This window comes from Rhinatrema bivittatum, chromosome 5 (genome assembly GCF_901001135.1).
Source record: "Rhinatrema bivittatum chromosome 5, aRhiBiv1.1, whole genome shotgun sequence".
Classification (NCBI taxonomy): domain Eukaryota; kingdom Metazoa; phylum Chordata; class Amphibia; order Gymnophiona; family Rhinatrematidae; genus Rhinatrema; species Rhinatrema bivittatum.
Genome location: NC_042619.1, coordinates 11,440,619 through 11,466,452, shown reverse-complemented (window position 1 = coordinate 11,466,452; position 25,834 = coordinate 11,440,619). Strand labels below are relative to the sequence as shown.

The window sequence follows — 25,834 nt, the reverse complement described above, 5'->3', positions numbered from 1 at the left end:
CCCTTCACCAATATAGAATAACCACCCTCAAAACAAAAAGAGACTACTTTTCAGCTAAGATCCACCAATACATGTACAACCCGAAAGCCCTTTTCAATTATGTTGCCAACCTCACCAAATCCTCTCAGCCCACTATCCCTGAGAATGATGCCTCCACTAAGAGCGAAGAAATCGCCCAGTATTTTCTCACAAAAATCACCAACATCCTCCGCAGATTTCAACACCCTTCTCCATCCACCTCCCCTTCCCCCCTCCCTCCAACCTTCCCCCACTTCACCCACCCTCCAAACCCTTGACCTGACTTCCGCTAAAGAAGTGGAATCTATTCTCAGAAAACTCAAACCAGCTTCCCACCCTTCAGACACCATTCCCACAAAATCCCTCCTCTCCATCCCGAACACTATATCCAAACCCATCGCAGACATCATAAACTCCTCCCTCTCTTCAGGCTCTGTCCCAGATGCTCTTAAACAAGCTATTGTCAAGCCCCTCCTAAAAAAACCAACACTAGACCCTAAAGACCCCGCTAACTTCCGCCCTATCTCTAACCTGCCCTTCCTATCCAAAATTATGGAAAAGATTGTAAACATCCAACTTACAGAATATCTAGAAAGCAACAACATTCTGCATCCAGCCCAATATGGCTTCCGTAAATACCTCAATACAGAAACCCTCCTGCTCTCCCTCACGGACCACTTACTCATAGGCATGGACCGAGGCAACTGTTACCCTCCTCGCCCTACTCGACATCTCAGCTGCCTTTGATACCATCAACCATAACCTCCTCATCAACCGGCTATCCGAAATAGGCATCCCAGGCCTAGCCCTACTATGGTTTAAATCCTACTTATCTAACAGAAAGTTCTCCGTCAAGATAGGAAACGCCAACTCCACACTCTATCCCTTGTCTCAAGGTGTCCCACAAGGCTCCTCCCTCTCCTCCACCCTTTTCAACATTTATCTCACACCTCTATGTCAGCTCCTCACAGACCTCGGCCTCAAATTCTACCTCTATGCAGATGACGTTCAAATCGTCATTCCCATTCAGAACTCTCTCTCAGATGCCCTTGCCTTCTGGAACACATGTCTTGCCAACATCAATGACTTCCTCACCAACATCCACCTCGCTCTAAACTCCTCCAAAACAGAGCTGCTCCTTATCTCTCCTCACCTCCCTCCCAAACCACCGATCTCCAACGATCCAGCTTTCAACGTCATAACACCCCAACCCACAGTAAGAGACCTTGGGGTTATCATAGATCAACAACTCAATCTCAAAAAACAGATCAACTCCATCCTCAAAGAAGGTTTCTTCAAGCTTCACATCCTGAAGAAACTCAGACCCCTCCTCCACTATCATGACTTCCGCACCGTCGTCCAAGCCACCCTTTCCTCAAAGCTGGACTACTGTAATGCCCTCTTCCTTGGCCTACCCTCCTCCACCACCAAGCCCTTACAAATGCTCCAGAATGCCATCGCCAGGGTCATCACCAACTCAAGGAAAGCTGATCACATTACCCCAATACTCAAAGAACTCCACTGACTCCCCATCGCATCCCGAATTCTCTTCAAAATTCTAACCATAGGGCACAAGTCCATCCACTCGCACAATTCCAATTGGTTGGATGAACCCTTTCGTCCTATACGCACTGAACGACCCACTCGCACTGTCAACAAAGGCACCCTCTCCATTCCCCCTTTGAAAAAAGCCCACCTCTCCTCTACTAGGGACCGTGCACTATCCATTGCAGGCCCTAAACAATGGAACGCCCTCCCTACCACTCTCAGGCTAGAGCCATGTTACGCCAAGTTCAGAAAAAAACTTAAAACATGGCTCTTCCGACAAGCCTACCCTGATTAAGTACACCGACTTCTGCAAGTATCTTGCCTACGCCTTGTATATTCCTGTAAATAGTCCGTTGCAGTTTTTATTTATTGCTTTAATTCCTCCACCTCCTGCTCTTTGTATACTCCTCCTTGTTCGCCCTCCCTGTTCATTGTAATTTCTACCTTTAAAGTTACATTGTAAACCGGTATGATGTATGCATACTAATACCGGTATATAAAAGTTTTTAAATAAATAAATAAATTTCAGTGTCTCTCTGTACATTCAAAATAATATAATTAGCATAACCATACCAAACAGCCATCTTTATACATACATGCACGCTTTCAATAGGAATGTTCCATTTGTTTAAACAAACAAAACTTAATTCTTTCTTTTTCTTTCTCTCCCATTCGCTTGCACTGAAGGAAGCCCACAGGGTGATTCAACACCTTCTTTCTCTCTCCCTTTTTTATTTTTTCTAAGAGCTGCACAATTAACCCCTTAACTACCAGTGGAATGAGAGTTTTAAAGCACTAACACCAGGAAATGATTTTGTCAAGAACATCAAACAAAATAAGTCACACAAAAGAATGCCTACAATTTACCATCCATCACTGAAAACGTGTACTGAAAGCAAAATATAGAAAAAGCAACAAAAAAGATTAAAGAACGTGAGCGCATGGTGATCACCTTAATTAAGATGTGAGAAAAAGATAATAGGAAAAAAAAACGGTACCGCAGAACATATAAACAAACAAATACTGGGGGATTTTAAAAACATAGGAACTTGGGACATGCACGGAAAGAAGGGGAAAGGGAAGAAGACCCTTACAGGAGAATAGGCCAAACAAAATTTCTAAAATATAAGGTTACACAGTGGCTTGCCCAAGTTCCACTGCTGTCGGGGTTAATGCTGTAACAACGAATTGCCAGGGTTATTGCAAATGGCTTTAAAGTCTGTAATAAAGTCATTTGTTGTCAGGGAGCCTTCCAGGGAAAAGACTGTCAGTGGGCTTATAGGGGGCTTAAAGTAAGTGTCCAGCCATGCAACAGATTGGGGCTTTTATTCTTTTGTGTTTTAGTTTTTGAACTAAACAGATCAAGTTATTAAAATAGAGTCTCTTTATTTCTCCTGTGCCGCTTGGAAAACATAATGCTTGCAAATGCGAGCAGTAAACATAAACACTGGTGAGTAGCACCTAGGAAAAGCAAAATGTCCTCAGCTAATGAGAAAAGAAATCTAACAATTAAATGAAAGCAGCTCTAAATAAACAAATTGTGTTCACAAGCAGGACACAGAGCGGGGAACAGGAGATGCTGCTAGATAAATTGCAAGAAAAGAAATAATTGCAGAAAGACAGCATTAAACACTGCAGTAAAAAAAAAAAAAAACACTAGCAGCACGAATCTGTGTATCAGAATTTGTGAGAAAGAGAAAAGCACCCAAAAAGGGACTGAATGTAACACTGTAGAAAGACCGTGCAGCATGAGTAGTAAGGAGGGAGGGGTCTCCCCCTCTCTTTCTCCCGCCCTGCAGGACACAATGAAATTCCAAGACGGTAACGCCCACAGAACAGCGTGTATGCACAGACACGGAGCTCAACACAAGGAATGCTGAGGGGGGGCCGACTCACCCCACGGAAAGACTCCAGCTCCCAACAGCAGCATGCTCAAATGAAATGGAAGGAGGGGAGGGGTTGGGGGGTGTGGTCACCACGCCCCATCCCCTCTCCACTGGACACAACAAAATTCCTAAGGTGGGGGAGTGGGACACATGGACTCCAAATGAAGACTACAAGGGCTCACTGAAACCTCAGATGCACAGTAAGGTTTTAAGATTCACACTGAAACTAAATTGAGATTGGCACTGTAACGAATAATATATTGAGCAAGAAAAAAAAACCGGAACCAAAGATCAGACAGATGATAACTTTCAAACTAGCCCATGGGGGCTATGCACACATACAAACAGCAGTGAAATAAACTAGGAAAGATGACACAAGCACGCTGTAGAGTATTATGTAACTTGAAACTGAAGATCACACAAAGCAAGCAGACAGTGAGACAGGCAGGCAAAGGCGAAAACGATAGTAAAAGAGAAGCACAGAAGCAAGCACGTGGTACAAAGACCCTCCCCCACAAAAGTGGGGACCTTAGGCGAGCGGAATCTAGCAAACGGAACAGCGAGAAGATACATAAAAACTAAGCAGATAGAACAATCTACACTGAAAAATACAAATATAAGAACAATAAAAATAGGGACCCCTCTTGCAACATTAGCTGCTGGAGCATGAATGGCTGTAGTGGCCATAAACACTCCATCTGCCTTAACTGCTGTATCTAGTGCGTCCTCTGAGTTCTCAAAGTGTAGGGTTCCCTCTGGGGAGATACAGGAACGGCCGTGAGCCACACGCTCAATCAGTTCAGAGTTAAAAATAGGTGGGGACTGAGGGGGACTAGTCCTGGGCTTCAGGGTGTCTGGAGGTTTTAGACCAGGGAGTGTGGGGTCATGGGTAAGATAAAGAAGTGAGGGGGTTTGGGATAGAGGAAGCATGGGGTCCAAGGAATCTGCAGGATATGATAAGGTAGAGGCAGGGCTGCATGAACCTGATCCAGCAGGAGTGCTCCCCTTTCTTCCTCAGTAAGTATATGTCCCTCCTTCGGGGTAATAATCTCTCCAACAGGGACACAGTGTAAAGTTCCTTCTACCTTAACAGTCCCAGGCATCAGCACATGAACAGAAGCTTTGGGACTTAATTGAGGTTCCTCTTCCAGGGGTGCAGTTGGGACTAAATGTGAATACCCCACTGTAGCAACTTTTTCCTCTAAAAGTGATGTCTTTGTGATCTGCTTTAAACACTATATTGCGGGTCATTTACAATACTGTAGGGGGGCGGTGACTGAATAGACTCAAGCTCCGTAGTCAAAACAAACCAGAGGCAAATTAACTTCTCATCTGGCTTGTGCAAACAGAGAACACATTACAACTGACTCGTCGAATTAACCCCTGCAGCATGCTTAGAACCTCCTAACTTTCTAGACCAGAATTTAGACATAATAACAATTTACCAATGGGTAAATATAATAGAATTTAAGAATTCTCCCTTATAAAAAAGAGAATTGTTTCTTACCTGGATGATTTTCACACCAGCTGTACTTCTGGTGTTTCAACTCCATTACAGGGAACGGTGATTGTGGGGCATCAAGCAATGAGACTGAGACAGCCTGCTTAAACAAAAACAAAAAAAGTGAAAGCTAACCTCTGGAAGCCTACCTTCAGCAGTGGCCTCCTCCCCTTCGAGGGAACCAATCTGGAGATTTAACAATTACACTCATGATGAAGTCCCAGCCAGACAGCCAGCTGATTCTAGGCAATTTCCTCAAGACGATGTCCCTGGGACATTCCAATCCAGAGCGCTGGTTTCCACATCTGGCCCGGTACTGCCCCAGCCTGAAATGCCATGAAGAGGTCAATCGTCTGGACAGATCAGTCAGGAGAGTCAAATTACAGCTGCAAACGAAAACCATCCTCTGCTACCAAAAATGTTGATTCTAAAGAAACCACTAGAGCAATATGTAATATGAAACTTTAATTAGAGAAAGACAGAGACAAAGGGGACAGGGACAGGGACCGGAACAAAGCATGAGGAAATAGTTTGTTCCGGGGAGTAACATAGGTCCATACAATTGTAAGACACCCAGTTACCCAATTTTTACAGCAATGCGCATAACAATATATATCCTTCATACTGACCAATCAGAGCATATTCAGAGTGTTGTTTTTAGATAAGTGCAGTACATCTGATTTGAGAATGTATTAGACCAATCAGCTAATGGGTCTGGGGTGTTGGCTCGCTGCATTCCAGCACGTAGCTAGGGTCTTCTGCATTCTTTGTCTAACACTAGTATACAGGAATACAGCAGAAAGAGGTGTCAGAAAGACAGTGCATACATACAGAGGTCTTGAGAGAAGACTAAGATATCATCAAGATATATGACAACACATTGGTACAACATATCTCTGAACACTTCGTTCATCACATTTTGAAATACTGCAGGTGCGTTGCACAAGCCGAATGGCATCACAAGTTATTCAAAATGGCTGTCACGGGTGTTAAAAATGGTTTTCCACTCATCACCTTCTCATATTCAGATCAGATTATAGGCCCCATGGAGGTCTAACTTAGAAAAAATCTTGGCTCCTTGAAGTCTGTCAAAGAGCTCCGATATGAGTGGCAAAGGGTAGCAATCCTTGACGCCATCTTGGCGCCGGCCATCCAGTGCTCCTACCATGTGACAGGGACCGGCCAATGGCACGGATACCCTGTCACATGGTAAGGGCAAAGAGCCATCGGCACCATTTTTTTTTAGCGCAGCTGATGGCCTGAGAACAGGAGATCGCTCCCCGCGGCCCCCCTGGACCACTAGGTATGTGTAAAAGTTTTGGGGGGGGGGGGTTTGGGAGAGTGGGGGAGGCTAAGGGGATAATTTTAAAGGGTCGGGGTGGGTTTTTTTTTATCGGCGAGGGCCTCACTAAAAAAAATTAGTGATGTGAATTGGAATCGGAACCGATTCCAATTCACATCTCTAACGATCAGATTTTCACACACCCCCCCCCCCCAGCCGAACCCGATCGTTAAAATGATCGGGCACACGATTCACATCCCTAATGCTTAATGGATACTTCCTCACCTTTTTTTCTGTCAACCCTTTCCTTCCAATGCAGATTGTAGCCCACTATGATATTATCCCATTCCTAGGACTCAATAATCCATGTATCTCTGATGCCAACATAGTCCAGGTGCTCCTCCACCTTAAGGGTTTGAAGATCAGGCATTTTATTGCTTGACCTATGAGCATTTGTGTTCATGGCCTAATTTGAAGAAGGGGATTTTCAAACCCCACCAGGAGTCCACAACAAGCAGTAAAGTAGACATAGAGATTTCAAAATGAAATGTGTGTGTGTGTGTGTAGGCCAAACTAAAGAGTAGCAAATCACCTGGACCGGATGGTATGCATTCTCGGGTACTGAAGGAACTCAAAAATGAAATTTCTGATCCATTAGTTAAAATTTGTAACCTATCATTAAAATCATCCATTGTTTCTGAAGACTAAGGGTGGCCAATGTAACCCCAATATTTAAAAAAGGCTCCAGGAGTGATCTGGGTAACTATAGACCAATGAGCCTGACTTCAGTGCCAGGAAAAATAGTGGAAACTATTCTAAAGATCAAAATTGTACAGCATATAGAAAGACATGGTTTAATGGAACACAGTCAACATGGATTTACTCAAGGGAAGTCTTGCCTAACAAATCTGCTTCATTTTTTTGAAGGGGTTAATAAACATGTGGATAAAGGTGAACCGGTAGATGTAGTGTATTTGGATTTTCAGAAGGCATTTGACAAAGTCCCTCATAAGAGGCTTCTAAGAAAACTAAAAAGTCATGGGATAATGGTCTCTGGTATGGAAACCTCTAGAACAATTTATAGCTTCATAATACATCTTATTAGTCGCTGGATCAGGATATTATTTTTCTGCTAGATTGGTCATACCTGCTTTTTCTTCTTTCTTCTTCTTCTTCATCTTCTTTTCTCTTCCTGTTCTCTTTCCTTGTTCTTACCCTTCTTCCTTTCCTATTTTCTTTTTCTTTTTCCCCTTAAGGTATATTTACTACAGGTCGCTCTTTATAATGTTATTTGTATTGTTAATATTGGTTACTTGTTCATATGGAAGTGCTAACATGTATATCCTAATGTAATTTATACCGCTTGTTTTTTCTTTTTTCTTTTTGTCTTTCTTGGTTTTCTCTGTTTGAAAAATCCAATAAGCAAATTTAAACACACACAAAAAAAATTTAACACAAAAAAAGTCATGGGATAGGAGGCAATGTCCTTTCGTGGATTACAAACTGGTTAAAAGACAGGAAACAGAGAGTAGGACTAAATGGTCAATTTTCTCAGTGGAAAAGGGTAAACAGTGGAGTGCCTCATGGATCTGTACTTGGACCGGTGCTTTTCAATATAATTATAAATGATCTGGAAAGGAATATGATGAGTGAGGTTATCAAATTAAGAACATAAGAAGATAAGAATATGCCATACTGGGTCAGACCAAGGGTCCATCAAGCCCAGCATCCTGTTTCCAACAGTGGCCAATCCAGGCCATAAGAACCTGGCAAGTGCCCCAAAACTAAGTCTATTCCATGTTACTGTTGCTAATGGCAGTGGCTATTCTCTAAGTGAACTTAATAGCAGGTAATGGACTTCTCCTCCAAGAATTTATCCAATCCTTTTTTAAACACAGCTATACTAACTGCACTAACCACATTCTCTGGCAACAGATTCCAGAGTTTAATTGTGCGTTGAGTGAAAAAGAACTTTCTCCGATTAGTTTTAATTTGCAGATGATACAAAATTATTCAGAGTAGTTAAATCACAAGCAGATTGTGATACATTAGAGGAGGACCTTGTGAGACTGGAAGATTGGGCATCTAAATGGCAGATGAAATTTAATGTGGATAAGTACTAGGGATGTGAATCGTTTTTCAACGATTAAAATTATCGTCCGATAATGTTTATATCGTCTTAAATCGTTATAGAACACGATACAATAGAAATTCTAACGATTTATCGTTAAAAATCGTTAAATCGTGTTAGTGCGCACTAACTCGAGTTAGTGCGCACTAACTCCCCGTTAGTGCGCACTAACTCGATTTAGTGCGCACTAACTGAAAATGATACAAATAAACACTTTCCAGGTCACTGAAGGTCAGTTAGGAATGAATATGTGTTCCTATTGGCTGGCTGCCCTCTTATCTATTGATGTTACCAAGGTTACCACTGAGGTGATGGTTGGGGGGATGGGAAATGGAACTGGAAACTAACGAACACCAACAGAAAATGAAACAAAGTGTTCACACTTCCCAGGTCAGTAAAGGTCACTTAGGAATGAATATGTATGTATGTATTCCTATTGGCTGGCTGTGCTCTTATCTATTGATGTTACCAAGGCTAATACTGAGGTAATGGTTGGGGGGATGTGAAATGGAAACAGTTGGAAGCTTGACAAAAAAAGTAATGTAATGATCAGCACTCACGTGACTAGAACTTGTTTGTTTATTATTTTTGTTAGCAGGTACCTGAAATGCTAGTGCATGTTGAATTTGCCAATCACTGTGCATTTTAGAAAGGTGGTCCTGGCTGGAACTGTACACAGTTCAAATATATGTAATTGATTGTTGGTAAGTGTATTTTTTAAGTAGCCACACTGGCACAAGTATGTTTACTTTTCCTCCTACTTAACTCACTAGCTCAGCTTTGTAAGAAGGGCTTCTCTGCTTGTGTGTTGTTTTTGTTTGGTGTGAGGAGAGCAGAAACATCAGATCTTTATTCAATCTACTACAGTCATCTCTTACAGTGCCCTATCCCTATTAATACCAGGAGTGTTGTGATCTTCCTGCACACAGTGCCCTAACCCTGATACCAGTCTGAGACAGCTCCCTCCCTGCATTACTAGTGAGAGGCTGGCTTCACAGACAGGGGGGAGCTGCCTGACCCTCACTCCTGACTTCCCCCATGTCCCAGCTAGTGAATGGTGTGTGGGTGAGGGGGGGGGGGGGAGGATGGTGAAGTCTGAGACAGCTCCCTCCCTGCATTACTAGTGAGAGGCTGGCTTCACAGACAGGGGGGAGCTGCCTGACCCTCACTCCTGACTTCCCCCATGTCCCAGCTAGTGAATGGTGTGTGGGTGAGGGGGGGGGGGGGGAGGAGGATGGTGAAGTCTGAGACAGCTCCCTCCCTGCATTACTAGTGAGAGGCTGGCTTCACAGACAGGGGGGAGCTGCCTGACCCTCACTCCTGACTTCCCCCATGTCCCAGCTAGTGAATGGTGTGTGGGTGAGGGGGGGGGGGGGAGGATGGTGAAGTCTGAGACAGCTCCCTCCCTGCATTACTAGTGAGAGGCTGGCTTCACAGACAGGGGGGAGCTGCCTGACCCTCACTCCTGACTTCCCCCATGTCCCAGCTAGTGAACTAGTGAATGGTATGTAGGTGAGGGGGGGGGGGGGAGGAGGGTGAAGTCTGAGACAGCTCCCTCCCTGCATTACTAGTGAGAGGCTGGCTTCACAGACAGGGGGGAGCTGCCTGACCCTCACTCCTGACTTCCCCCATGTCCCAGCTAGTGAATGGTGTGTGGGTGAGGGGGGGGGGGGGAGGATGGTGAAGTCTGAGACAGCTCCCTCCCTGCATTACTAGTGAGAGGCTGGCTTCACAGACAGGGGGGAGCTGCCTGACCTTCACTCCTGACTTCCCCCATGTCCCAGCTAGTGAATGGTGTGTGGGTGAGGGGGGGGGGGGAGGATGGTGAAGTCTGAGACAGCTCCCTCCCTGCATTACTAGTGAGAGGCTGGCTTCACAGACAGGGGGGAGCTGCCTGACCCTCACTCCTGACTTCCCCCATGTCCCAGCTAGTGAATGGTGTGTGGGTGAGGGGGGGGGGGAGGATGGTGAAGTCTGAGACAGCTCCCTCCCTGCATTACTAGTGAGAGGCTGGCTTCACAGACAGGGGGGAGCTGCCTGACCCTCACTCCTGACTTCCCCCATGTCCCAGCTAGTGAATGGTGTGTGGGTGAGGGGGGGGGGAGGATGGTGAAGTCTGAGACAGCTCCCTCCCTGCATTACTAGTGAGAGGCTGGCTTCACAGACAGGGGGGAGCTGCCTGACCCTCACTCCTCCGGGGTATTGTGATCTTCCTGCACACAGTGCCCTATCCCTGATACCAGGGGTGTTGTGATCTTCCTGCATGCAGTGCCCTATCCCTATTAATACCAGGAGTGTTGTGATCTTCCTGCATGCAGTGCCCTATCCCTATTAATACCAGGAGTGTTGTGATCTTCCTGCATGCAGTGCCCTATCCCTGATACCGGGATGTGTGCAAGAAGATCACAACACCCCCGGTATCAGGAATAGGGCACTGTGTGCAGGAAGATCACAACACCCCCAGTATCAGGAATAGGGCACTGTGTGCAGGAAGATCACAACACCCCTGGTATTAGGGATAGGGCACTGTGTGCAGGAAGATCACAACACTCCTGGTATTAATAGGGATAGGGCACTGTGTGCAGGAAGATCACAATACCCCTGGTATCAGGGTTAGGGCACAAGTTCTAGTCACATTGACTGATCACATTACTTGTTTTGTCAAGCTACCAACTGTTTCCATTTCCCATCCCCCATATACTGTCAGTAGGAAACTTGGTAACATGAATAAATAAGAGGGCAGCCAATAGGAATACATATTCATTCCTAAACTGACCTTAACTGACCTGAAAAGTGTCAAATTGTATCATTTTCAGTTAGTGCGCACTAACTCCCAGTTAGTGCGCACTAACTCCCGTTAGTGCGCACTAATCGGAAAAAACGATTTTTAACGATTTTTTAACTAAAAAATCGTGCCTAAGACGATTTTCTTGCCCTGCCACACGATTTCTATCGTTAAGACGATATGGAAAACGATTCACATCCCTAATAAGTACAAGGTGTTGCATATAGGGAAAAATAACCCTTGCTGTAGTTACACGATGTTAGGTTCCATATTAGGAGCTACCACCCAGGAAAAAGATCTCGGTGTCATAGTGGATAATACTTTTTTTTTTTGAATTTTTTATTTATCACATTATTAATTATACAAGTAACACTTGCTTTGTAATTGAAAGTACAGAAAGAAATTTTATACAATTCCAATTTCAAATAAACACTTGTAACCATCATACTGTACTTAAATGAAATAAAAGGAATAAGGGAGCGCTCTATGAAACAGAGCGTTAACATCTTCAATAGGAAATAAATCTAACGTTAATATATTTTGTAGCCTGAGGAGGTACAACACCTTACTTCCTAGTATTACCAAACACTACAGAGGGATTTTCTAGGAGGAAGAGTCTAGAAAGACCCTAAGCTGCGGTGCTTCAAAAAACACATAACTTTGATCCTGATACAAAATATTACATTTGCAGGTGAAACGCAGTTTAAACCTTGCTCCCTTTTGCAATGCTTCTGTTCTCATATTGAGAAATAATTTCCTCCTTATTTGAGTGGATTTTACTAAATCCGGATAACACCATACTTTGTGTCCAAAAAATTGCTTGATTTTTTCTAAAGTAATGTTTAACATGTTATTCTTATCCATAAAAAATGTGAATGTCACAAGCAATGGTCTCCTTTGCTCCACAATCATCTCCTGAGAGGACTCCAATAGTGTAGTCAATTCAGGCAATACTTGTTCCTGAACATTCCTCGATTAGAGTCAGCAGAGGGAAGATAGTAAGCTTTGGTCACCACTGGTTTTATCTCCTCTGGTATCGTCAAAATCTGGGATGTATGTAATTTGAACAAATCTAAAGGGGAAATGTTCTTCAACACCGGAAAATTCAGAAATCTTAAATTATGCGGCCTCAGGGAATTTTCAATAGTCTCGTCTCTTGTTAACGAAAGGGATAATACTTTAAAATCGTCGGCTCAGTGTGCTGCAGCAGTCAAAAAAGCAAACAGAATGTTAGGAATTATTAGGAAGGGAATGGTTAATAAAACGGAAAATGTCATAATGCCTCTGTATCGCTCCATGGTGAGGAAAGGCTGAAGAGGTTAGGACTTTTCAGCTTGGAGAAGAGACGGCTGAGGGGGGATATGATAGAGGTCTTTAAGATCATGAGAGGTCTTGAATGAGTAGATGTGACTCGGTTATTTACACTTTCGAATAATAGAAGGACTAGGGGGCATTCCATGAATTTAGCAAGTAGCACATTTAAGACTAATCGGAGAAAATTCTTTTTCACTCAATGCACAATTAAGCTCTGGAATTTGGTGCCAGAGGATGTGGTTAGTACAGTTAGTGTAGATGGGTTCAAAAAAGGTTTGGATAAGTTCTTGGAGAATTCCATTAATGGCTATTAATCAAGTTTACTTAGGGGCGGATTTTAAGAGCCCTGCTCGCCTAAATCCGCCCAAATCCAGGCGGATTTAGGCGAGCAGGGCCCTGCGCGCCGGTGAGCCTATTTTACATAGGCTCACCGGCGCGCGCAGACCCCGGGACTCGCGTAAGTCCCGGGGTTCTCCGAGGGGGGCGTGTCGGGGGCGTGTCGGGGGCGGGCCCGAACCGCGCGGCGTTTAGGGGGCATGCCGGGAGCGTTTCGGGGGCGGACCCGGAGGCGTGGTTACGGCCCGGGGTGGCCCGGGAGCGTGGCCGCGCCCTCCGGACCCGCCCCCAGGTCACGTCCCGGCGCGCAGGAGGCCCGCTGACGTCCGCTGACGTGCGGACGTGCGGAGGCCCGCTGACGCGCGGGGATTTACGCCTCCCTCTGGGAGGCGTAAATCCCCCGACAAAGGTAAGGGGGGAGCTTAGACAGGGCCGGGTGGGTGGGTTAGGTAGGGGAAGGGAGGGGAAGGTGAGGGGAGGGCAAAAGGAAGTTCCCTCCGAGGCCGCTCCGATTTCGGAGCGGCCTCGGAGGGAACGGGGGTAGGCTGCGCGGCTCGGCGCGCGCCGGCTATACAGAATTGATAGCCTTGCGCGCGCCGATCCAGGATTTTAGTGGATACGCGCGGCTCCGCGCGTATCTACTAAAATCCAGCGTACTTTTGCTTGCGCCTGATGCGCCAGCAAAAGTAGGCCTATTCGCATAGTTTGAAAATCTACCCCTTAGGGAATAGCCACTGCTATTAATTGCATCAGTAGCATGGGATCTTCTTAGTGTTTGGGTAATTGCCAGGTTCTTGTGGCCTGGTTTGGCCTCTGTTGGAAACAGGATGCTGGACTTGATGGACTCTTGGTCTGAACCAGCTTGGCAATTTCTTATGTTCTTATGCTCTGTGTGTGTGTGTGTGTGTGTGTGTGTGTGTCTGTGTTTGTGTGACTGTGTGTGAGTCTGTGTGTGTTGCCTTCCTTTCCTTACCCTGCCAGGGCGCTGCCGTTTTTCCTGTGGTGATAAGTGTGCGTACGTTTGGCCACTGGGGAGAGGGCAGTGTTCAGTCATTTCCTTTGAAAATATTCCTCAGTGCAGATCTAACCCTATAACCTGGACGTCTGAAGTGCAGCTTCAATTATACGCTCACTAGAACACTTAGAAACAACTCAGAGGGCCTGATTCACTAAAGGTTTTCTCCCAATCTTTGTTTAGGAGCAAAACAATTAAGTGAAACAGCCCTCCAGAACCTTTGCTGTCAAAGTAATCGCAGGTCCTGGAACAACGAGCCTGCACTCAGGCTGCAATTTCATGCAGTCTCTGACCCTCGACTGCATTCAGAGCTCCAGCCTTCCCTCTTCATTTCCAATACGGAACTCAACTACAGGGCACGGATGACTCTCAGCTCCATCCCTAAGAATCCCACAACTGCTGTCGTTTTATTTTCACTTTATGGGAGGGGGGAAAGTCTCTATTCATGCAACATGTTTCATCTGCTTATTGCCCGTCACTTTTCTCCCGCACCTTTGGACATTCGGCTCAAAGGGAAGCAGCCCTGACTGGGTCCATGTGCCTGGAGCCTTCCTGTACGACCTGCCCCACTACTTCCTCTCCTGCCATCCAGTCAGTCCTGACAGTAACAATCCTCAGCCCACGGTGCCAACTGGACCCCAATTCAGACCAGCGGCTGCTGCTGTTTACCAGTGACTGTGACTTGGCCATCCTCCCACTGCAATAGGATGCGCCGTCATTGTAAAATGACAGAACACAAATTCTGTTTGTTATATCTTTTTATGCCAATTCTCACCCTAAAACATTAAAAGAATCCCAGCCACGTATCATTTTTCTCATTTCTGTCATTTTAGTGCCTGCTGAAACATTTCAAGTACATTTTCAAAGGGCTACGCAGGTAAATTTCGGAGTTTTCGCGCATGGCCAGGCCCTGCTCGCGCCGCACGCATTTTACAATGGGTCCAGCCACGCGTGTAACCCCCGGTAGGCACCGAAGTGCCGGGCCTCTCAGATGGGGCGGGCCGGCACACGCAGATTACTTCTGTTCCGGAGGAGCAGTAGGTATTAAAACAAAAAAATTAGAGATAGTTAGGGTAGGTTTAGGGGGCGGGGAGGAGAGGGGACGTGGGAGGAAGGATATAGTTAGGTGTAGGTTCTTGGAAAGCACACATGGACGCGTCAATTAAGGAGTGGACTGGGAGGGAACTGGAGGAGGCCCAATTGCGTTGCTTTGTAAAATTTCCCCACCTGCGCACGCGAGTCACGGGTCACCCGCACATGCGCACGAGGATATTAAAATACGGCAGAAGTGTGCGCATGGCCATTGGATTTGATAACATGCAAGCGCTGGCGTGTGCATGTTGTAAAATCGTCGCCTCCATATGTGCGCGAGCCGGGAACCGCACGCACGCTCCTTTTAAAATCGACCCCTTTCAGCGTACGCTACTCACCCAAACAGCGCATGCTAAAACCAAAATGAAATGCACTGACCAAAACCAATGGAAAAGATGAAACCCTTCCCAATGTCTGTTCTGCAGTTTGCAAAGCCTTTTCTTTCACTTGAATCTTTTTTACGCATTTCTTTGACAACACATGTGAGGTTTGTCAGGCAATACATTTTCCTGAATGTGAATCTGAGGGAGAGAGCGAGACCCCAGCTGCAGCAGGGAATTACAGCTTACCAAAACGTGTTCAGGAACAGAGGCCCCCAGTGGGCTATGAAACTGCTGGGATTTGTAAGGAAGAAATATAAAGACAGCCCGGGCTCCCAGATGGAGAATTCATAATCTAGCAGTGATGTAGAGAACATCGCTCCTGCAACATCTGGATAATTGCATTATCTTCTGATACACAAGCAGCTCTGGTAAGCAATCTGAGCTTTTTCCAAATATATTTCTGCATAGGGACTTCTTGTACTGGGAAAACTAACCCCAGCGGCAGAAATCAGGAGCACTTTATATAAATGGTGTTGGTGTTTACCTCTTGTGATTAAAGCAGCAATACTAGGTACGATGTGTAAAATATCAGTATATCTGTTACCGGACTCTGTTCATGCCAATATTAATGCGATTGCTTGCTCTCCTATCCTTCTTCTCTTACTGATTTGAGTCCCTCATGGAGGTCACATTTCCTATTTTTGGAGATTTTACTCACCTTTCCAGGTATCCAAGTGATGCAGGAGGATCTGAGGAAGGGACGCAGAGCTGCCATCTGATTCCCTTAGCTTCAGATTGGTGGGAGTGGGTCATGAATATTCTGCCCTAATATTTCCTGAATAATAAGTTAACAGAGTGGTCTTATCCGCATGCCTGGGATTTTGTACCACTTTTCAACTTTTCACCTTTGCCTTTAATACAACAAAGAACTTCAGTGTTGGCGAAATGTTTCATCCCTTCTTTCATCCCTATGCATAGAGGAAAGTATGGGGAGAGGGGAGGAAGTAAGGGGAAAATATTTGCAAAATGTCTGTAAGCGTTTAAGGATAAACCAAATTGTCCTTCATTTATTTATTTACTGCATGTAGCGCACTCTTCATGGACGACGGTGTCAGAGAGAGTAGGAGTGTTCCCTAACTCTCCCCTTGCGGAGAGCGTGTGTTTAGCAAAACCCATGAACCCACCTGGCTTGAGGTTCTGTTCCTTCTCTCTCCCGACCAGAGAGGTTGGCCTGGACCTAAGTGTTGGGCTCCCAGTCTCTAGGTTTTGGATGATTTTCCTGAGATCCAAGGAGGATCTTGAGATTGGAAAGGACCAAGAGGCGATCCAAATGAAGAGGGATGTTTGCCCCATGCCTAGGACTTTTAAGGAGTGGATTGCTGGATGCAGTCAGAGTAAAGACTGCCAGACTGAATATCTACTTGCTGAGTTGCTGTTGACAAAACTTATCGCCAGGCACTCATCCGAAGTTGTCTCAGGAGGATATATATATATATGTATAGGAAGAAGTCTGGATCCAGTGTGCAGATATCATTAGGGGCAGTGCCCAGGGTGAGCCCTTTTAACAGCACCTCCCTTCTGCCAGGGGGTGAAGACTTCCTGGTGACTGCATCGGTGATTTGATGGAGCTTTAAGTTTCCCAGACTACATTTGCTGTGAATTTTCATCTGCACTGAAGTTAACCAGTAAAAGGATTTTTCATTGAACAACTCCATCTTAGTGTGTTGTTTCTTTTTAAACCCTAGGGATCTGTTTGAAACAAACTGGAACATTTTAATTACTTTTACAGTTTCATTCAATTCATTTCTTAATTGAAATGAAAAAAAAAAAAGGCATGACATTTTGTTGATTTTTTAAAACTGTTTTTATTGATAATTTTTTTAAACACTTAGGTTCACAATTCTGCTAGATTAGTATTCAAGTGTAATCAAACACGTTCCTAACAATATAAATGTTTCAATAAGTATAAATAAACTGAAACACTTAACTTCCAGAAGTACCAATGTATAAACTCATGTTGAAGCAATGAGTATCGTTATAAAGAAAAGTGCAAAACCTTGCCAACACTACCAATGTCACGCAAAATATCAAAGTTTCAAAGAGTATTAAGAAAGGCACAATATTTCGTATTATGCATGTATAACTAGAGGTATCAGCAAGACTGTGAGACATTTTCAACCATGGCCGGACTTTTCAATCATTTACCTCATCAATGTCTCTCTATTTGTTTTAAAAAATATTTCTTTAGCAAATAAAAATCTCTCATGTTCAACTTTCCCGTGATTGTTCATTCAGTTTCCCCCCACTTCTTGAAACCTAGTGTCATCGGTGTACTACTTTCAACCTGACATTAGTCAAGTTTTCATCCTTAGGACTGCTTTAGGGGAAAGTGTTGAGAAAAAGTAACTTATCTGAAGATGATGCTCTCACCGGGACCACAACATCTCACATTTCTAATGAGGACTCCTGTAGGTGGCCCCCAATGCATTTCTTTTTTATTGGAAGCCCATATCCTCTTCTAAAAGTGGGTCTCCTGGATAAACAATATGTCCGCTCTTAACCTGATTGCCTCCTTAAAACTGAATGTATCACACATCAAATTGTCACCCCCCTATCATATGAAATCAGTATATGTGCTTAATAATTGAAGACCGGAAGCAGAAACCTGCAATTGTAGATCTTGAAAGCTTTTAGTATTGCTTCTTGCACTTAAAGAAAACCAGGAACTCCCATATGTGCTCCATATGACATTTCTAGAATATAATGATCAGTTAAACAATTTCCCAATCCCACCCATCCCCCAGCATTATAGATTATATCAAAAATCCTTCCATAAACAAAGCTCAGAAAATCCATGTCATCCCCACATCCATTTCCCATGAAACAAATCTTAAACAACTGAAAACCATTTCAAATATATTTGTCCTAGTAATGGTTTTATTCCTCCACCGAAGGTGCTAGACCCTTCCTCACATAAAAATCCCCCTCCCCACACCAACATAGTATTAGAATTTCATTGTATAGCCCATATTATTTTTATAATAGCAGGGCAGTTAGCAAGAGCAATGGTACTCTTTACCATTTCTGATATCCTATAGTAGATATCATTATTCCTCTCGATAAAACCTGCTGCAAGAACATCAACATTCATAGCAACCATATCTAAACAGTCATAAACGTATGTGAATCTTCCAAACAAGTGAGAATAAAAAATATGTCCCAGGAAGCTTAGGGTGCTGCATTGTGGGAGAAAACTTTCATCTGATTATCTTATCCTTTACTTTTCGATCCTTGTAGTGGTAAGGCCTCCTTACTCAACTTCCTCCTTGTCTTACATCACCTTTCATGTATTATCCTCTTCCATAAGCCATACGCCACCAGAACTTTTATCCTTGGTGAATTTTCCTAGTGTTTCCAAGTATTCATGTGGTTTGATCAGATGATAAGCCTTGATACCATAAGTGAAGTGGAACAAGAAGGGAAAGCCCCATCTCAGCTCCCTTATAGGCAAATTCATCTTTGAGTCTTTCCTTATTCACCATTTATCAATCAAATAGGGAAAACACACCACAAAGAAGAAATATTCAAAGCTGGCCAATTAGGTAACCTAGCCATATATAACTGTCCAGCTAAATTACAAGGTGCATATTCCCTGTTAGCTGGATAAGTTATAGATGGTTTTCTTTCAATTTCTGTCTATGAGAAAAATCTTTAGTTAATCTGGTACTAAAGGTTAGACCTTCTCTATGCATATCTAACTTACAGCTTGATTCATCAAATTGCTATAAATATGGGTGGAATATCACATGTTAGCGTCCGCAATAAGATAAAGGGTTGTGTTCATGCAAATTTTAGACATATTGCATCACGGAGGAAAAAGTTGTAACCCATGATAGTGTGTTGCTTCATGAGATGCAGTATCACGGTGTGTGGTGCATTAGTGCATCGTGCTCCCAAACTGAGAGATACAAGCAAAAGAGCTGGTACGTATAGAACTTTTTTTTTTAATATCGCCCCTGTACATGCATATGTCCTGTTATGCTCACATGTGAAAACTAGTGGAAAAAGGGCAGGGAATTGGCCTGGGAGGGAGACCAGTAGATGTGTGCGTATATAGTTAAGTGCACTAGCGCGAGCTGGGATCTCCTACCTCTTTACCTTCATGCCCTTATTTGAGCTGTCTCTTCAGACAACGGCATCTCCTGAGCGCGATTCATGAAAACCCTCACCAGTCCTTCTGAGTAGTGCTGTTGGGAAGATCCTTGTCTTTATATGCCAAAACCAGCTCCAAAGTGGACCAAACTGCACCACCAGTCCTGTGCCACACACCTCCAGAAAGAAGGCTGGAACGGAGCAGGACAGGCCGACATGCAGGAACCACCTGCAGAAGAGAGGTTTCATTTAAAGGCACAGGTACCTTTTTCATGTCATCAATTCATTCTGCTCAGATCTTGAAACATTTAAAATGTGAATTTGGTTAACAAGTTTTAAAGGGTGCAGTAGAAGGGCCATTTGGATAGTTTGGAGGAAAATGATCAGGTGGCTATCTTGGTGCTGGCTCACCAGCGCCCCCAAAATGTTGTTGATTTAAAAAAAAAAAAAAATGGATGTCAATGAAAGAAAAACAAAATAATCTCACAGGTCTTCCATCTAATCCCTTCCCCCTTTCTCCAAACCCTGTCACCATATTTTTATCTTTCTTAACAGAGAAGACGAGATCCCCACTCGCTCCTGCTCACTTAGAAACGGTGCTGGCAGACCGAGGCGGGTGCCGTTGATAACTTCTTCTGTACAAAATGGTGCTGACCTGGGATCGTTCCTACTTTATGAAGAAAAGAAAAAATACAGTGACGAGATTCAGGAAGAGGGATCAGAGGGGGCAGACCAAGAGGGGTTTTTTTTTCAGTTTGTTTTTCTTTCCAGTTTTTAAAATTTACTTTCTTCGTTTCTCAAAATACAATCTCCACCTTAATCATTGAAGATTTTGTCCCATAAGTTTGCTCTTTTATAAAATTTTTCAGTGTGTTTAAATGATGACTATGGTGGACTCTTTAATTTGTTTTCTTCCCAATGTAATTATGTGAGCTCCCTGGGAACCTAAGTAGAGAGGGAACGTAATTTTCAAAGGGACTTCTGCAAATAAAGTAATGCTTTACCGGTTGAAACGGTCCTTTTGAAAATTGCGTGACTGATACGTGAGTAAAATTGCGCCCATGTACACTGTGGGATTGATTTTAAAACATTCTTTACATGCATATATCTCTTTCATGTGTCTATATTTACACTTAAATAATCAACCAGGTTGGTGTGCAGGTAAACTGGTTGGTGTGTGACTAAAAGGGGATAGGATTGAAATTTAAAAAATCATGACTGAGGTAGAATAGGTGAATAGGGAATGGTTATTTACCCTTTCAAATAAGCGCAGGACTAGGGGACTCTCAGATTTAACACACATTGTAGGAAATATTTTTCAGTTGGTGCACAATCTGATGCCAGAGGACATGCATGGTGAAAGCAACTAACATACAGGCCGATACAGTAAAATTCGCGGGACAGCGGGCGTGTCCCTAGCGCCTATTTTTGGACAGGAGCGGCGGCTGTCAGCGGGTTTGACAGCCGATGCTCAATATTGCCGGCGTCGGTTCTCAAACCCGCTGACAGCCATGGGTTCAGAAACCGGATGCCGGCAAAATTGAGTGTAAGATTTTCAACTCGCGAGCTGCGGGCCGATTTTAAAATTTTTTTTTTAATTTTGATTATTTTTAACTTTTGGGACCTCCGAATTAATATCGCCATGATATTAAGTCAGAGGGTGTACACTTTCCCGGTGCCGAGAGAAATTAACGCCTACCTTTCGGTAGGCCCTAATTTCTGAAAGTAAAATGAGCGGCTTGACTGCACATTTTACTTTCTGTATCGCGCGGGAATAACTAATAGGGCTGTCAACGTGCATTTGCATGTTGCAGGCGCTATTAGTTTCGGGGAGGTTGGACGTGCGTTTTCGACGCGGCATCACCCCTTACTGAATAAGGGGTAAAGCTAGCGCGTCGAAAACGCGCGTCCAAACGCGGGTACTGTATCGGCCTGATAGTGGGCTTCAAAAGAGGATTGGCCAAGTTCCTGAAGGAAAAGTCCATAGACAGTTATTATCCAGGTAGACTTTGGGAAGCCATCGCTTATCCTGTGAATGAGACAGGATACTGAGCTTGATGGACCTTGGTCTGACCCAGCATGGCAAGTGTTATGTTATGGCAAGTACTAAATATCCAAACAAATAGCAGGGGAGGTCTGTTTGTGTGCTTTTTCTGAGCTTGATATTCAAAAAAATCCTAAATGTAAACTCTTAACTTAGGGCTCTAAATTAGAGAACTATATTCAACCTAACTTAGCTGAAAATTCACATATTTATTTATTTATTTATTTATTTATTAAGGCTTTTATATACCGAATTTCTTGATACAAATCAAATCAATTCAAAACATAAATTTAAGGCCCTAAAATGTAGAATCCTAAATCTAAGCATGGTCTTCATTTTACTAGATTACGACTCTTATATTAGGTTCCTAGTTTTGAAATTCAGTGCTAAGCTCCTAACTTGGTTTTCTTGACCTAACTCTGCCCCTGTAGACCCCCTCTTCTTAGGATCCTGAATTTAGGTGTCTATTGAAACTTGGACCCTATATTTAGGGACTTATCCCTAGCAAATTTTCAAAAAAACAGTTTAGGTGATCAATTTGCAAAGAGTTTATGAAACTACCTTTTATAGTTAGAGCCTAAATTGGTCCCTTTGAAAATGAATTAGGACTCGAGGCCTAATTAATGATTTTAGTTTCAATAGACACCTAAATTTAAGGGTCTAAACATTGGATGGCTACAGGGCTGGAGTTAGGGTGGTAAAGGAAAGTGATTTACAGACCTAGATATCTAATGAACCTATGATCCTAAATTTAGACTCACAGTTCTAGTACATTTTGAAAAGGAGCAATATGGAGACTATGACTTAGTAATTTGAGTTCCAACCTATCTAGGTAACTGTTACAGTCCCACCTCCTTCCCAAAAATGGTGAAATGATACAGCCAGGGAATGCTAACCCTTTGCTGTCTGGTGTGGATGATGAGATTTTGCTTTCTGTCCTCCAATTTCCATGAGCTGAGAAATCAGATTCCTGGCTGTTGACTAGTAGCTCAGGATGAGATTAGGAGTGAACTTACATGCAGGGAGAAGGTGAATTTGCGTTCCAAGGAGCAGATCAGAAACAGAAAAGAGGAGAGCAGGAAGAAGAGTAAAGAGGTGCAAACCTGGCCATTTTGAGAGTCGCACTCCCAGAGTGAAGACCTCTCAGTAGTTGCTTCCTATAAAGATTCAGGAGACAATTTTCAAATAGCCAGCATGACTGCAGAGACCCACAGTTATTGCACCAATGCAGAAAGGGTATGTGATGGGCATCATATTTTCCCTTCAAATATTTTCCAGGGGGAAAGTATCTGTGTAGATCTGCATCTCCATATTCTGTGAGAACCTTTTCCCTTCAAAATAGTGTGCATAGTTTTAAAAATGCAAAACTACGCATGTCATTGCCTCTCCCAATCTCACCATAACTCCAAGCCAGCTCACGTTTTCCCTGGGTAAAGCATGTGCATTGCTGAACCCCACATTTGCTACCACCTGCATAATAGGTCTGCAAATTTCAGATAGGCAATTTACCTAGTTAAATGGCTTTTGAAAATTGCTCTCCCTGTACTAAAATGCTCTGCCCTTTAATATTCTGCACTGTCTTAGGTGTGCAAGACAAAGAATTTCATGCAGCCATGTCATTTCTCAGCTGTATTGCACTTTTCTTTTTTTCAAAGGAAATAGAAGTGTCCCGGTACGCAAGGCAGCTGTGCATCATGTCTTCTGTCAATGGCACCCCTACTCACCCATCAATATTCATCCTCACTGGAATCCCGGGCCTGGAATATGCACACATCTGGATCTCCCTTCCATTCTGTACGATGTACATCATAACTTTCTTTGGAAACTGCATTATTCTGTACATTATAAAAACTGAAAGAACCCTTCATCATCCCATGTATTACTTCCTTTCCATGCTGGTTGCCACTGATCTGGTTTTATCTTCTGCTGTATTGCCTAAAATGTTGGCCATATTCTGGTTCAATTCCAAAGAAATCTATTTTGATGCCTGCCTGATCCAGCTGTTTTTTGTCCACTGTTTAGCTTTCATGGAATCTGGGGTCTTCGTGGCCATGGCATTTGATCGCTATGTCGCAATCTGCAATCCACTGAGACACTCAGTTATCCTGTCCAATCCAGTCGTAACAAGGATAGGGCTGTTGATATTAATCAGAGGAGTATTCTTATCAGTCCCAGTTTGCTTTCTTGTAAAGAGGCTTCCGTTCTGTTCCAACAATGTTATCAGATTTTCCTATTGTGGACATGAAATGGTGGCAAAGCTCGCCTGTGCAGCTACACTAATTAACACTCTGTATGAACAGACAATTGCCTTTTTAGTTGTGGGCTTTGATGTGACTTTTATTGTCTTGTCTTACGTCATGATTTTGAGGGTGGTCTTCAGGCTTCCATCTACAAGGGCATTCTTCAAAGCCTTCAGCACCTGCGGTTCTCACATTTGTGCCATCCTAATCTTTTACATTCTGGCTCTCTTTACATTTTTAACGCATCGTTTTGGTCAAAACATCCCTCTTCATGTTCATGTCATTGTGGCCAATCTTACGCTCCTTGTGCCTCCTATGTTCAATCCCATAGTTTATGGTTTGAAAACCAAAAAGATCCGTTCTCTGATATTTACAATGGTTCACTGTAAAAGGAGCAAATAACTGAACAGATCTTTTTTTATTTTTATACCTTACAAGATAAATATCTTTACTTATTCCCATTAGCTCTTATGGAGCCACCATCATCCTTGATCTCTCTTCATACATCTTCCCAACCCTGATCCTCAGTATTTTTTCCCTGTTATCTACTATATCCCCTGATCTCTACAGGTCAAATACTGAAGGGACCTCTGACCTCAGGTAATATGGTAATTGGCAGGGCTTAATTTGTAGACAACAGGGAAGTGGAACTGTGCAGGAGCGTGAGATGGGCAGAACCAGAGCCAGGTGTGACCTGTATGAAGAGGCAGGACCAGGACTGTGTGTGAACTCTCTCTCTCTCTCACATACACACACACACACACACACACACACAAACAAATTCACTTTTCACCTGCTTAACATGCTCAGTGAACATTGGTAGGAGAAGGATATCCAGGTTGGGGTTGCAAGGAGGAGAAGGCTGATAGAGAGAATGGGGCTCTTGCTCTCTAAACTCTTCCTCTCCATTCTGTGATCTCGAGCCTCCATCACTAGTTCTCCCATAAAGTCCCCTGTGGCCTTGTCTCCCCCCTCCCATTCCCCACCACCAGTGGTCCTAAAGCCCTAAATCTAACCATGATTCCTGGTGGTTCTTGAGCTCCTCTGCTCCCTGGAAAATTACCCTCTCCAGCAACTCTCCTCTCCCTCTCTGGCCAGTAAAGTACAGGACTCCTCTTTAAGCCAGAATGGACTGGTTCACCTCTGCCTCAGGGGGTAAGAACAGACTGGTGTGCACTGCCCACTGCCCTCATTCTCCTTGGATAGGGGTTTGAGACCTAGAATTCAAAAGCATGGTCTGCTCTTTGCTTCCTTGGGGGTGGATAGAAAGGAGAAATGCCTCATGTTTTCCTCAGTTACTCTATCCTTCCCCCCACCACATCCAATCCTATTCCCTCCCCTCCTTCAATCTTCCTTCACCTTCTCTGAATATTTCGTTCACAGACTGCCCCTAACTCTGATCATCTCAGAGTCCCTCTGATTCCCCCACTCTACCCAGCAACGCCTTTAATCTCCTGACTCTCTCTTTTCCCTTCTATTCCCCACAACCTGTAGCCTCCCGCATCCCTTCACTTACTCTTTGCCTTCCAACACGCTATCACTCAGTCACCCTCGCCTTCCTCAGATCTCCTCCCTCACTTTCCTTCCCTCCCTCAATCCCTACACTCATTCCTCCAACCCCAATGGACACAGACGTCACCTCATTCACTCTCTTGGACATTTCACCCTTACCAGGGGTCACCGGCAGCAGGGGCAGCAGGGCTAGAGATTACAGCATGATAAGCAGCCAGCCCGCACACTCAGCAGTGGCAGAATCAGTGGGAATAAAAGGTACTCACCCCGTGTCTTTTTTACCTTGGCTGGTCTCCCTCACAGCCTTCTAAATTGTGCTGAGAAACTGCACAAAAATCAAAGCGATGTGACTGCCTGCTTCTCAGGGTAAGCAGCTTCCTCCAAGGGCAGGGGTGGGGATCATAGCCAGAAATGAACTATGCACGTACTGGCTCTGTTCTGTTTCCGCAGGAGGGCCAGTACCGATATGCACTGCCGTCTCTGCTCTTCTTTCACGAAAAAAAAAAAAAGTGGCAGAACGCCATTCCGGGTTGTTTTGCCAGAAATTATTCCATCTGTAATGGACACAAAAGTGGTTGATTTGTCACAATTTTGAAAGTTGTGAGCAGTAATAACAGTTATCAAAGCCAGGGCTTGACAATTGGCACTGCAGCTC

The 25,834-nt window shown here is 44.0% G+C and overlaps 1 protein-coding gene across 1 annotated transcript; it reads left to right on the top strand.

The window, feature by feature from the left end:
* The first annotated feature begins 23,118 nt into the window (after positions 1 to 23,118).
* LOC115091682 (olfactory receptor 52N2-like) lies at positions 23,119 to 24,069 on the top strand. Its single transcript, XM_029601844.1, has one exon. The coding sequence runs from the start codon at positions 23,122 to 23,124 to the stop codon at positions 24,067 to 24,069; it is 948 nt and encodes a 315-aa protein (XP_029457704.1). The 5' UTR covers positions 23,119 to 23,121.
* The last annotated feature ends 1,765 nt before the right edge of the window (positions 24,070 to 25,834 follow it).